At 56.3% G+C, this 14089-nt stretch overlaps 1 protein-coding gene across 4 annotated transcripts; it reads right to left on the bottom strand.

Annotated features, from left to right (window-relative positions):
• Nucleotides 1–2414: 2414 nt before the first annotated feature.
• Misp (mitotic spindle positioning) lies at nt 2415–14029 on the bottom strand. 4 transcript variants are annotated; one of them, XM_087201472.1, is made up of 5 exons: nt 13911–14029; nt 6466–8278; nt 5840–5967; nt 5376–5414; nt 2415–4448 (listed from the first exon to the last, which is right to left on the bottom strand). In XM_087201472.1, the coding sequence occupies exons 2-5, from the start codon at nt 8222–8224 to the stop codon at nt 4359–4361; spliced, it is 2016 nt and encodes a 671-aa protein (XP_087057598.1). In that variant the 5' UTR covers nt 8225–8278; nt 13911–14029; the 3' UTR covers nt 2415–4358. The 4 variants fall into 4 exon arrangements, with proteins under 4 accessions (XP_087057598.1, XP_021100564.1, XP_021100565.1 ...); XM_021244905.2 differs by having other exon boundaries at nt 6430–8278; nt 13911–14027; XM_021244906.2 differs by lacking the exon at nt 13911–14029 and adding an exon at nt 12565–12654.
• Nucleotides 14030–14089: the final 60 nt, after the last annotated feature.

The following is a 14089-nucleotide window of genomic DNA, read 5'->3' as shown; positions in this document are numbered from 1 at the left end:
CGCCCCCCATCACCACGGCCACGGGCGCCGCGGGGCTCCGAGGAACCCACTCATTAACCACACGAGGCTGGAGGCGGGCAGCCCCGGGAACGCACACCAGGCTGGGTGGCTGACCTCGCTCGGCCCGGCCCGGGGTCCCCAGCGAATGGCCACTGTGACCGCTCCCGCTCCCGCTCCCGGCCACACACGGGTCGGTGCTGACTCCCAGGGGGCCGGGACACTGCAGAATCGTCGCCCCTGGTCGCTACTCCAGCAAGGGGACCGTGCGACCCGAGTCACCTGGGCAGCGCTCCGGTCCGGAAGCCGCGGGCCCTCCCGCCAGCAGGGGGCAGCAGCCGCCCACGGGGCCTGCAAGGCCGGCGCTGGGGTGGAGGATGGAGGGGCGGTGGGGCCTCTGGGCCGAGCCTGGGGACTCCTGCCCGCCCGGTCCAGGCCACCAGCCCACTCCAGCCCAGCCCCACGCCCAGTGTGTCCTTCCTGCCCCCACTCCACGTGAGCACTCGCGCCGCGTCAGGCGGGGCCCTGAAAGGCTAAGGAGGAGGAGGATGGTCTCTGACGAGGACACACTCGTCACCCCAGGGGACCCCCGCAGAAACCCACGGGAGCAGCTAAGTGACCCTGACTGCACCGGTTAAATGCACTGGACAGCGGGGGACGCGTTCCTGTCACAAAGAACACCTGCTAGCTGTATGTAGTGGTGCACTCCTGTAATCCCAACACTCAGGAGGCTGAAGCAGGAGGATCCCCGTGAGTTCAAGGCCAGCCTGAACTACATAGCGAGACCCTGTCTCAAAAAAACCAAAACCCAACAACAACAACGAAACAGAGAACACCTGCTGACAGGGACACATCCGTAAAGGCCTGTGACCCACAGGATCTCAGTGTTGTGCCCTGGGTGTGTACGCTTGCCTGAGCACATGAGGAAAAGGGCAAGCCAAAGCTTTCTTTTTTCCTCAGTTTTCAGTTTAAGTTACCATGGCACCGCCTGGCCTCCAGGGCCTGCATGGCCTGCAAAGGAGGCCGCTCAGTGGGTCTTGCTATGTATCCCAGGCTGGCTTGAACTCACAGCTGTCCTGCTTCAGCCTCCGGAGTGGTGAGCTGACAAGCTTCCCCCACCAAGCCCACTTTGCGTTTCAGAAAAACAACAGAAACTTCTAGTGTAAGTATGTCCCAAATATGGCACAAAAGAGACATTCACGGGGCCGGGGATTTAGCTCAGTGGTTCCAGCGCCTGCCTTGCAAGCACAAGGTCCCGAGTTCAATCCTCCGTACCAAAAACAAAAGAGACATTCATACTAAAATAAGTATTGGGGACAGAGGTCTCCAGAGAATAGAAGTTCACAAACACACACACACACACACTCATAGTCCTCCCTTGGTATCTGTGGGTACTTGGTTCTGGGAGCCCCTCAGATGCCAAAATCAGCCGATGCTTGATGCTCATGTCCCTTATAAAAAATATGATAATTGGGGCCAGGGATTTAGCTCAGTGGTTCTGCTGCCTGCCTTCCAAGCACAAGGTCCCAAGTTTGGTCCCCAATACTAAAAAAAAAGTCATAATAACCAGGCATTGTGGCTCACACCTGCTGTACCTGCAACACTGAGGCAGGAGGATCCCAATTTTTTTTTTTTTTTGAGACAGAGTCTCGATATGTAGCCCAGGCTGGCCTTAAACTCACAGCAATCCTCCTGGCTCAGCTTCCCAAGTGCTGGGATTATAGGCATGACCCACCATGCCCAGCTAGGATCCCAACTTTGAACCCAGTTTGGGCAATTTAATGACTTATCAAGACCCTGTCTCAAAAAAGGACTAAGGATAGAGCTCAGTGTTAAGGCCTTGAGTTTGAGCCCTAGTACCACAAAAAAAAAGACAAGAAAGAAAGAAAGAAAGAAAGAAAGAAAGAAAGAAAGAAAGAAAGAAAGAAAGAAATTTTTAAAAAAAATCTATTGATTAGGGACTGGGGATTTAGCTCAGTGGTTTCGCTGCTGCTGCAAAAGCACAAGGACCCGAGTTTGATCTCTGGTACCAAAAAAAAAAAAAGAAAAAAGTCTACTGATTTTGCCAGGTGTTGTGGCCTGCACCTGTAAGCTCAGCACTTGGGAGGCTGAGGCAGGAAGATTGCTGCAAGTCCCAGGCCAGTGTGGGCTATATAGTGAGTTTGAGGCCAGCTTGGACTACATAGAGTCCATGTCTCAACAACAACAACAACTCTATTCAATATTTATTTATTTTTAGTTTTCATTTTTTTGCAGTGTCAGAATCGAACTCAGGACCTTGCGCTTTCGAGGCAGGCTCAGCGCCACTGAGCTAAATCCGCGGCCTGGAATTCAATACTTTTTTTAAAAGGGGGGGACCTGGAGATGGGGGAGAGGGGAAGAGGAAGTAAAAAGGACCAAGAGGCCATATGTCTGTGTAGCAACTCCCCACAATGCATGTATTTATTAGGTATTGCAAACATACATGAATAAAATTTTTTTAATTTAAAAAAAGGGCAAGAGAGTTCAAAGCTATAAGGACACTATGTGGACATCAGAGCCAAACCAACTGCTCTGTCTTGTCCTCAGTTTAGCTCAATATGTGACATCCCAATGTCCCTGCCCTGATCAACCTGTGTCACTTCCCAGGCGGAAGGAACTCTGCAGATGGGGACACCTGAAGGGCACTGGGGGAGTCATCCTGACCACTGGGGTCCCAGGGTACCCCAGATCCCCTGAGAGGGCGCGGGAGGGTGAGAGGCAAAGAGAGGCTGAAGACACCATGCTGGTGGCTCTGCAGATGGAGGATGGGCCACAGGCTGAGGGCTGTGGGCGCCTCTAGGAGCTGGGATGAGGGCATGAGTTCTCCCTGGATCCTTAGGAGGAGCAGCCCTGCGGCCCAGGCCTGGACTGCAGCCCTGTGAGGGACAACTGTGGATGTCTTTGAGCCCCTGAAGTTGTTCCGGGACCTGGGGACAGCGGGGTGTCCTGTGGGGTGGCGAGGAAGGGGCGGAGACAGGGAGAATCGAGGAGATTCACCAGGTTGTGAGTCAGAATGTGAGAAAGTCGGTGGGGGGGCTCTTCTTGGGTTTTGGGGCTGGGACGGGATTGCCCAGGCACAAGGGGGCAGGTGACCCTAGCTCAGAAGCTCTCCTGAGGGCAGCACACTGCTTTCTCCTCCTACGGGGCCTCCTGGGGACAGAGGCCCCCTCCCTCAGACCAGGATCTCACTGATCCTGGCAGGCCCGGGTTCTGGCGGCCAAGGCTGGTGCGGGGCTGAGTCCCTGTCACCCACACCCTGTCTGTGCCTTCACACCAATGGCCCCGTCTGCCTGCTGGGAGCAGGGTCCCATCCTCAATCCCTGTGCAGAGGGGAAATGGAGGCCAGACACTCAGAAGACCCCAAGGTTACAGAGCAGCTGGGAACAGAGCTGGATTCAACCCAGCACCCACGCTCTCCGGGTGTGAGCCTGGTGCGCAGTCAGAGCCCAATTAATGACTCTCCAACCTCCTCTGTCACCACGTGTGTGTGCTGGGGATGCAGCAGGTGGTTAAGAAGCCCTCCAGAGGCCTGAAGCAGCCCCTCACACACTCCATAGGCCTGTGCACGAGCACCAATAAGGCACCTGCTGTATGCAGGACTTGGGAGCGCGATCCATGCCTGGCACCTGGCAGCTGTCACAGGGGTCGCGGTCACAGGGGTCGCGGTCCAATGGGGCAGAACCTGAAGAGAACTGAGGCAGACTGAGGCAACTTGGTGCTTCTGCACACCAGGCCGGGCCAGCTGGGAGATCACAAGGTTTATTTCTGGCGGACAAGGACAGGCTTTATGGGTGGAAGGCAAAGGCCTTGGCAGCCCCAAATCTCGGCCTTTTTCCTGCCAGGTGAGGGACCTGAGTTCTGTGCCCCACATGCAGGGCACACCATGGTCTGGTCTCCCTTACCAGCCCCAGAGCATGTGGCAAAGTCTTAGAGGAAGAAAGAAGCTGGGGGTGGCGGTGCACGCCTGTCATCCCAGCACTCAGGAGGCTGAGGGAGGAGGATTGCTGTGAGTTTGAGGCTGGACTAGGCCACATAGCAAGACCTTCTCCAAAAACCAAATAAAACAAACGAAAAGAGGCAAGAAGAATCAGCAGGGATCTCTTTTTCAGTCCCAGCCAAAGACCCTACAAACAGAAAAATGTCCCCCAGGAAAATAAAAAGTGGCAGAGAAAACCCTGGAGTCTACCGTGTACTCGCCATGGACCGTGGGCATGCAGCTCCAGGTCCTCTGATTGTGAGTTTAAATGGGGACCGTGCGCCCTGGTGGGTGGGGGCTCCCTGACAACGTGGCAGCTGCTGCAGGGCAGTACAGGGCCCAGGCGGCTGTCCTGGACCCAGGCTTAGTCCTCATCCTCGCTGGTGTAGATGCCGGCCTCCCAGCGCCTGGCCATGGCATTCTTGTGATGAGTGACCCGTGTGGCTCCCAGGATCTGCACCAGAAGAGACACAGAGCACACTCAGTGTTCTCACCACCCCCAGGCTTCCCTGCCCCGGCCTAAAACAGGGGTGAGGAAGGACCACCTCCTCCTCCGTTTCGGACTTTATTCTTAGTAATAGGGCAAAAGAACTGCTGAATTGTTCTAAGCTCCAGGCAGGGAAAATACCATTTATTTATTGGTACTAGCAATTGAACCCAGGGCTTTCACACTGAGCTACATCTTCCGGCTCTTTTTAAATTTTTTATTTTGAGACAGGGTCTTGCTGAGTCACTAAGTTGTCCAGTTGGCTCAAATTTTTGATCCTCCTGCCTCAGCCTCCCAGAGTACTGGGATTATAGAAGTATGCACCACTGCATCTGGCTGGATCTGGCTTTTTGGACTCAGCCTAAGGAAAACTACAAATCATCCCATGAATTGACTGAGGTAGCTGGGTGTCCTTGTCTAGTGAGGTGTCACCTGTAATCCCAGGCACTCAGGAGACTGAGGCAGGAGGATAATAAATTCAAGCCCAGCCTGGGCAACTTTTAGTGAGACCCTGTCTCAAAAGGCAATTTTAAAATAGGGCTGTAGGTGTAGCTCAGTGGCAAGTGCTTGCTAGTCCATGCCACAAGGCCTAGGTTCCATCCCTAGCACTGCAAAAAATAATTAAATAAGCGAGAAGTGTCCTTTTTTGGTCCTAATCTGCTTTATAACCACCATCTGGCAAAATGGATTCTCTTGGTGTAATTGGTGCCATGGCAGGCATCACAAGCAGATCCTAGCAGAATCTAACTCAGCAGCAGGCATCACAAATGGATCCCAGCAGAATCCACCCTGGGCAGACATTACCAGTGCAGAAGATACCCAGAACTGTCCCACACCTGAAGGAAAGGCTGTAGAGGAAAATCCTGGGTCCCCCTGCACCCCAGGAGCACTCACCTCCAAGTTGATGCCGTCTGAGGGGTTGATGCCTGCATACTGTGGGAAAAGGACAAGAATCAGCCCTGTCCTTCCTGCCCTGTGCCAGTGCCCACCCAGATGTCCAAAATATAGCTGAATGTCTACTGAAGGCAGGAGGGAAGATGTCTCCTGTCTGTGGGGCCTTCCCAGCATCCCACAATCACCCCCACACTGTCCGCTCATGACATTTACCGTTGACCCTGAGATGACCTCAAATGGGGACAAAGACCCCTGCTTATGTGGCTTCTCTGAGAAGAAGCCCAGAGATAGAGTTGCCTGGTTTATGATTCTGTACTTCACATGTGGGGAAACTGAGGCACAGCACAGAGAGGGACAGTGATGATGCCAGTAAGCCCCAGGTTAGATCTGGGGCTCCTGTGACCCTCCTGATGCTCCTATGGGGGCTGCTGGCCTCGGGGAGGAGGAGGACAGCCTCTGCTCACCCACTGTCCCTTCTTCCTGTGCCCAGAAGCTCCGTCTGTTGGGTCCTCCACTGTCCACACCAGGCCTGAGTGCAGGTGGATGGGAGTGAAGATGGATGACTCAGACACTGAGTAGCTGCCTGTGATGCCTGTGAGGGGTGGGAGAAGGAAGGGGCATTGGAGAATGATTTCCAGACCTCAGCCCTGGAGCTACAGGGGTCCTGGCTGAAGCACTGGAACCATCAATGGACAGCCAGAGCCGGCAGCTAGTTGTGACAGATTGACCAAAATAGCCAGTCAGGGAAAACTGGATAGACAGAAGGTGAAAAATACCAAGCTACCCTGGAGGATATTTCATGTTGACAAAGAAGTGCCATTGACCAAGAGGTTAAACATCTGCAAATTGCTATGCAACTAATAACAAATTGCACAAATCCATAAAGGAAAAAACCTAAGGCAGAGCTGACATTCCTCCAAAATCTACAGCTTAAGCAACTGATGGAGGAGCAGGACAGACTGAGGAAATGCTTGCCCTCCCTGATACTACCTCCCTGTCCCCTTGCTCCAACCGAAGTCATAGAGCAGAACAGCCATTCCTGGCCCCTCCTCACCAGATGCCCTAGAGGAGCTCCTAGAGTCTTGCTTACAGCCCTCGTCCTCTGGCGTTGGGGAGAAGACTTCAGGGAAGAAAGCGCTCCTCCGCTGCTCTTCCACCTCCCGCTCCCTTCGAAGGACATCCTCCACCTCCCTCTCCAGCAGGTCAGACGATTGGGACCTCTTCAGCCTCAATGCTGGGGCCCCGGCCACCTCCCAGCCCCAGACATGGGGGGTCTCAGCCTGATGCTGCACATCTGGGACCCTGAACTGCAGGGGTCGCAGGCGGAAGTACTCCCGTGGTACCATGGTCTGGCTGGCTTGCAGGTCTCCCAGAGGGAACTTTGTGCTCAGGGGTTTTCCAGAGGATTCTGAGAGAAGCCTCTGAGACCTTGTGGACTTAGGAGAGGCAGGGGGACCGCTAGGCTTGCGGTATCCCCAGCAGGGTGAGAACTCTGGCTGAGGGGTCCCTCTGCCCAGGTACGGCTGGTAGGCGTCGGGTGGTATTCGGTTCACCTTCCTTGTCTCTGGAGCTGGGTCGGCTGCCCCGGCATCTGGCATGGGGTCAAGGATGGGGTCTGAGTTCGTTTTCCTCCCAAATGCAGGCTGGGGGTCCTCGGAGACCCAGTCAGGTGTGGACGCCCCACTGGCCTGCAGGCCCTTCCGCCTGTGGTCTTCCACACGCTGGGTCTCCTGCACCATGTCACGCTGCACATACAGGGATGGGCGGCCCCGGTCCCGCCGAGGGACCTCGGCCAGGTTCACCTTGGTCAGCAATGGCCGGGTGAGGATCTCCACCAGCTCCTGGTGGCTCGCTGCCCGCCTAAGTCCCCTCTGCTCCCGAAGGTCTGCCTCGCGCTCCTGGGCCAGCCGGATCTCCCGCTCAATGGGTGTCTCCTTGAGGGGCTCTGGGGACCAGGACCCAGGGTCATCTGTGGCTTGGGACCAGAGGCGGGAATCATTCATGGTTTGGGATTGGAAGCTGGGGTTGTCTGTGCCTTGGGATCGGAAGCTGGCAGAGTCGTTGGCAGCTTGGGACCGGAAGCTGGAGGAGTTGTTGGTGGCTTGGGACCAGGAGCCAGAGTTGTCCATAGCCTGGATGCTGGGCCCAGTAACAAAACCACGGACCCTCTTCTCCACCACGACCACCTCCTTGTCCTGGGCTGTGGCAGAGACAGTGTACCCGTTGGCCAGCTGGGGCTCATTTGAGGCCTTGGAGGCCTGGATGACACCCAGCTGAGCAGGTGCAGGGAACACTTTGGCCAGGGGACTCTGGGGGACTGACGTCCTGTTCATGCCATCCTGCTCCAGCTTCAAAAAGCGTTGCCTAGCAGCCAGGAAGTCAATCTGCTCCCTGTCGATCACGTCTTCCTCCTTCAAAGGACTGGACTGAGGGTGGCCAGGTGGCCTGGGGTCCCTGTGGTCAGGGGTGCCACGAAGCGTGGCCACCGTGCTGCCTTTCCTGACCACCTGCCCCTGGATGACTGCCCAGCGCTCGAGCTCTAGGTCCTGTGGCTGCCTGGGTGGGCCGTGTCTGGCATCTAGGAGATAAACCTGCATCTCCTTGTCCCTGTCCTTCTCTGTGTGGCTGAGGGCAGCATGCCTGCCACGGAACACTCGTGTCTCTGTCTTGTCCACCTGGGCCTCCCAGTCTGTGGGAAAAGCTTGAGGCTTGTCTTGACCCCAGCCATTGTCCTCCGGCCTCACACCCACCAGCTCAATTGTGTAACTGGCGTCCCCATCCAGTGCCAGCCCAGTGACGTGAGCTGGGTGTGAATGACTAAAGATGGGGTATCTGGTCACGCGGTCCATCTCCTCAGGGGTCTTGGCTGACCTTTCTTCTGTGGGTGAAGACCTCCAGGCTCACTGGGGAAGAAGGAAGTCATGGACCCAGGTCAGGGAATGTAGGGACAGGGACAACTCCCAGTCCCCCAAAAGGCAGTCCCACCCATGTGACCTCTTGATGGGTTGAGGGATGGGCAAATGATCCTGCCCAGCCAATCACAGCATTCCACTCTCAGACCCAGGCAATCACAACAGTCCACTCTCTGACCTCTGTGACTGGTTGAAGGATGGGTAAGTAACCCTGCTCAACCAATCACAACATATCTGACCTAGCCTAGCCAATCACACTCTTTTACCTTCTGGCCTCTGTGATTAGCTCTGAGATGGGTAAGTGACTCAGCCTGGCCAATGACATGAAATCTTGGAACTTTGAAATTAATGCAGTTAATTAATTAATTAATGCAAGTCTGGGCGTGGTGGCACACGCCTATAATCCCAGCACTTGGGAGGCTGGGGTAGGAGGATTGCTACAAGTTTTTTATTTATTTATTTTTTTTGGTACCAGGGATAGAACTTGGGTCCTTGTGCTTGTGAGGCAGGCAGCAGCATCACTGAGCTAAATCTCCAGCCCCGATTGCTACAAGTTTGAGGCCAGCCTGGGGTATATAGTGAGTTCAAGACCAGCCTGAATTACAAAGCAAGACCCAGGGCCCGGGATTTACCTCAGTTGGTGCTGCCGCCTGCCTCGCAAGCACAAGGTCCTGAGTTCGATTCCCAGTACCAACCACCCCCCCAAACAAAGCCGGACCCAGTCTCTAAACAAAACAAAACAGAAGTAATGCAATGAATGCTTTTAGGCTGGTGGGACAAAGTGGAAAATTACTGGGGACTGTTTGTGCCACCTGATAGGCACAGCTTACTTGAGAATAACCCCAAACCTGGTACTGGGGGCCCAACATTTAAACTCCTGGATCCAACCGTACCTGAAATCCTGTGTATCCCTGTTAGTGACATGGCGCTCCACTGTAGGATCTCACATTCTTGCCTGACTACACCCAGCTTCTTGTCCCCAGCCTTTGCTCCCTGACTCATTGTGAGGTGTCTCTGAGATCTGCTCACTCCAGGTTCACTGATGGCCCCAGTGGGCCCGAGCCCTCCCTGCTGAGGGATATCAGGTGGGAAACAGGCCTGGAGCTAGGCAGGTTCTCGGTCCCCACATCCTTCACAGCACAACACCTGGACAGCCTTGGTGCCGGAAAGCCTGGATGGGCTGGGAACACCTTGAACCTTGTCCCTGGGCCCAGGCGGGACTGCAGAGCGTCCAGGAGACGCCCTGACCCAGTGTCTTCAAGCTCACACCCTGGCTCTCCCAGGGTACAGCGCTCAAGCCCCACCCAGGGGTCAGGGTCACCCTCTGGCCTTGTCACCAACCCTGGCCTCTGCCAGCACTTCCACCTAGCCAGGGAGCCCCCAATTCCCCTCCCTCTGAGCCTCGACCTGAGCCTCTCCCATGCTGGGCTTCATGGGACGCCGAGCATTAGGCACTGACAGACAGGGAAGGGGCTCCAGGGCCGCAGATCTCCAAGCTGGATCGTCCCTGGCACACTGGGGTCCATGAGGCCCTCTGTGCACATCCAAGATCTCTGCACCAGCTCAAGGCTGACACTCCATTCAGTTCTCAGAAGCAGAGCAGGGCCCCTGGCTGAAGCTGGGTGTGGTGGTGCACGCCTGTGATCCCAGCACTCTGGGAGGCTGAGGCAGGAGGACTGCAAGTTCAGCTTAGCCTGGCCAATTTAGCAACTTAACCAGGCCCTGTCTCAAAATAAAAAATAAAAGGGTTGGAAATAGAGTTCAGTGTGAAGGCCCTGGATTCAAACCCAAATACCCAAAACAAAACAAAACATAAAAACAAAAACAAATACAAATAAAAAGAAAGAAACAAAGAAACAAAGAAAGAAAAGAAGTCCTGCCTGGACCAGAGTGTGCCATCCAGCAATGCGAAGCCATGTCATGGGGACAATGTTCCAACAAGCATGGCCAGACAGTGTCACGCCACCTTTTGTGTGTGTTTTTATTTGTGTTTGTATTTATTTAGTGGTGTTGAGGAGGGAACTCAGCCTCACATATGCTGGCCAAGCGATCACCACTGAGCTCCATCCTCAGCTTTGATTGATTGATTGATTGATTGATTGATTTTGAGGCAGGGTCTTGCTGTAGCCCAGGCTGGCCTTGAACTTGCAGCGATCCACCTGCCTCAGCAGGTGTGCACCACCACTCTTGGCCTTTTAAAAAAAGTTTTATTTTGAAACAGGGTCTCACTAAAGTTGCTGAGTTGCCCAGGCTAGGTTGAATTTGTGATCCTCTTGCCTGGGATGACAGGCTTTTGGGTAATACTACAATCAAAGATATTCACCCCTCTAGGATCACTGCCCAGCACCCCACTCCACCTGGGCCCTCCTGCAGGCCAGAGCCTGGTGTAAGGCAGGCACTTCGTGAAGACTGGCTGACCTGGGCATGGCGGCACATACCTATCATCCCAGGAGGCTGGGTGGCTGGGGCAGGAGAATTGCAGGCTGGAGCCCAACCTGAACAAATGAGTGACTTAGTGAGACCGTGTCTCAAAATTTTAAAAATGGGAAGGCTGGGGGTGTAGCTAAGTGCAGAAGCCCTGGGTTTCATCCTCAGTGCAAACAAAGAGACCAGATGAACAGATAGCTCCTCCACATAGCCTGGTGCTCAGACCTGGGGCTGCAACTCCGCTGTCCCTCCAGCCTTGAGCCCCTCCGTGCCAGCGCTGGCCGAAGGGTCTATCTCACTGTCCCCACACCCTAGGCCAGGCTCAGGGGTCACCAGCAGGCGTGCCTGCCTACTGAGTGAACAGAGGTTTCCATCATGGGATCTCTAACCTGGGGACTTTCACTCCTGCCCAGCACTTGTGGGTGTGGGGCTGGGGCTCCCCTTGGGTGGGTCCAGGGTGGTGGTGCATCTTCCTCCCCAGCCCATTCCTCGGTGGTGACTCACTGAGGCCATGGGAGTGCAATTCCGCGTCTTGGGTTCAAGGGACTGGGACCCCCTCAGCTGGGACCTGAGCAGATTCACCCTGCACCTGGTAAACAGCAGCTCAACAGAAGCTTGTGTGGGGCTGAAGACCTTACACTTACACTTGGGGTCCTCAGCTGATCTGGGGTGGCCTGGGCAGATGCCTCTCTTGTGAAGGTATAGGGGACAATGCTCAGGGCCCTGGGAGCCTGTGTGATGTCCAATTCAGAGAAGCCTCAGGGAGGAAAATGGGCCTTTGAGGCCTCGAGGGTAGAATTGCAGCTGATGGTGGCTGATGGCGGGGGCCATCTCTCATCCATCCCCACATGTAAACCAGTCCCACCATCTTCTCCTTCCTGCCTTGCTGGAGCCCACAATTTTTTTTTCAGGGCTGCTGATGGAATCCAGGACCTTGTGCATGCAAGGCAAGTGCTCACCACTGAGCCCTTTTTATTTTTCGAGACAAGATCTCACTATGAATTTGGGGTCCTCCTGCCCCAGGCTCCTGAGCAGCTGGGATCACAGGTGTGCACCACTGCACCTGGCTCAGGAGGGAACATCATCTACTCGGTTTACAGCAGAGCAATCTGCAATCCCTTGAAGGGAAGCTGACCCCACAAGTCACAGATCCCAGGCCAGCACCACCCCGAACCCAGGAGCCTCCAGGGCTGCTCCTTCGGCCCCACCCTCCGGCCTGTGGCACCACAATGAAACTGTTTATGGCCCTCTTGCTGAACACCTGCTCCCTTTGCCTGGCACTGGGCTCCGCCCATGGGCAAAGGCTTCCGGGATGCCATGGTCACCATGGGGAGGGCTGCGGGATCCCTCATCCTGGGGGTGGGGGTGGGCATCACTGGGGCGCCTGGTCCTGGGGAGTTGCAGACCCTGGGCCAGGACCCCAGGTTCAGGCTGGGCCCTCTCCATTCTGCCACCCCACTCTATGTGCCCAACCTGGGCCCTGGCCCTCGGGAAGGGGGATTTATCGTTGAAGCCACCACAAAGTCTGTCTCCCCAGAATTCCCAAAGACAACAAGGGCTTTCAGGCCCCCTTTTGTGAACATCGGAGCTGGGGAGTCGGAGCCTTTGGGGTTAAACCCAAGTGCCAGCCAGGGCTAGGGGCTGGGAGAGACCCCAAGGCCCAGAGTGAGGCTGGGGTGCAGATGCCAGCCAGAGACCCCGGCTGGGCCCAGCGTAGGACAGCAGAGGATTGGGGTCCTGGGGGCCCCTGAGGGCAGCTCACTGCTTCCCAACCCCCAAGCAGAGGAGCCCCCTCCCCACGCACCAGACTCCCATCCCGCCCCAGTCCTGTCCAGCAGCCCCAGCCTCACCGCCAGCTTCCAGCAGCCTCCTGCTCCGGCACGGCCCGCCCACTGCCAGGGAGCAGGGGCCCCACGGATCTCTGGTCCCCTCAGCCGCACCCAGCAAGGGAAACAAAGTCCAGAGCGGGAGGAGGAGAAAGACGATACCTGGGCTGGGCGGAGGCGGGCACCGTGCCCGCGCAGCCAGAACTCAGCCCAAACTCCTGCAGCCACTGCCTGGCCCTCCCACTGCTCCCCAGCTCTGGTCAGAGGGACACCCCAGGCCAAGGTCACAGCCATCCCGAGTGGGGAAACTGAGTCCTGGCCCCTGTGTGGCTGGCCTGGCCTGCCTGCCTGGCCTCTGTCCAGATGGGCGGTCAGCAGGTCTGGGATGGAACCTTCCGATCTTACTGAGCCCTGTTTTTATTATTTTTATTTTTGGGGGACAGGGACTCTCTATGTAGCCCAGGCTGGCCTCAAACTTTTGGTGATCCTCCTGCCTCAGCTTCCCGAGTGCTGGGATTACAGGCCTGCACCACCACGGCCAGCTCTGAGCCCCATCTTCTTGTTCTAGAAGTGGGGGCAGCACCCAGGCACCCCCTGGGGTTGCAGCTAGAATCCCACAGATGCCCAGCTGTCCCCCATCCTAGGTCTCAGAGCAGGCACTTTTTGGGGTTCTGGGCAGCCTGGGCAAAGGCTGCACACGGGGGCGTGCAGCTGAGGGGGATTCGGGCTTCTGTCCCCACTGGGGCTCTGCCCTGCCCTGCCCTGGAGCTCGCTGTGGGGCCCCTTGGAACCTCTGTCTCTTCTTCCGGTACAGGTACCCCCAGCTCCAAATGCAGGTCAAGGACCCGGCCCAGTGTGTGCTGCTGAGGGCATCCAATCCGGCTGGAGAGATGGGACCCGTGACCCCGGCTAGCAGACACGGAAACTGCGGCACAGGAAGCTTCTCATCCCAGTGATCATGCTTGGATTTGAAGCTGAGTCCTCCTCCTCCTCTTAGCACCCCACTGGACTACAACCACACTTGGGGAAACTGAGGCCTGGAACGGTCAGAGACTGGAACATCTGGTGTGCTGGGGACACAAGGTCCTAACTGTCCTGCTCCCAGATCAGCACTACCCCCTCACTCCAGGTTCCCAAACCTCATTTTATAGATGGGTAAACTGAGGCCCAGAGAGGCAGCAGATATGGACCTGGGGGATCCCTAAGAGTGGAGCAACCCCAAAGTGTGTGCTGCCCAGGGTGCAAGAGACCCTGCCTCCCAAGGGCTGTAAGCCCCAAAGGATGGGGTGTGGTGGATGTGGGACTCAGGGCTCCCCAGGAAGCAGCGATAGAGGCCAGCCACCCCACAGCTGCCCCATGCCCAGCCTTACCTGCCCAGGTGCTGCTTGGGAGCAGGTGGGAATCAAGCACTGCCTCCGGTGCCTTGCAGCCTCCGCGATCCCAGGAGGCAGGGCTCAGCCTCTGCTTTTATGGCTGCACCGCCAGCAGTCCCCACCCCACCTCTGGCTGGGCTGCACCCTCCCCATCGGTGAAATCCAATTACGCCAGG

Source organism: Heterocephalus glaber, unplaced genomic scaffold (assembly GCF_053883595.1).
Source record: "Heterocephalus glaber isolate CG9 unplaced genomic scaffold, H.glaber_assembly_v1.0 deba00001760, whole genome shotgun sequence".
Lineage (NCBI taxonomy): Eukaryota > Metazoa > Chordata > Mammalia > Rodentia > Bathyergidae > Heterocephalus > Heterocephalus glaber.
Note: the sequence above shows the minus strand (reverse complement) of the source record. Positions and strands in the feature narration are given on the sequence as shown.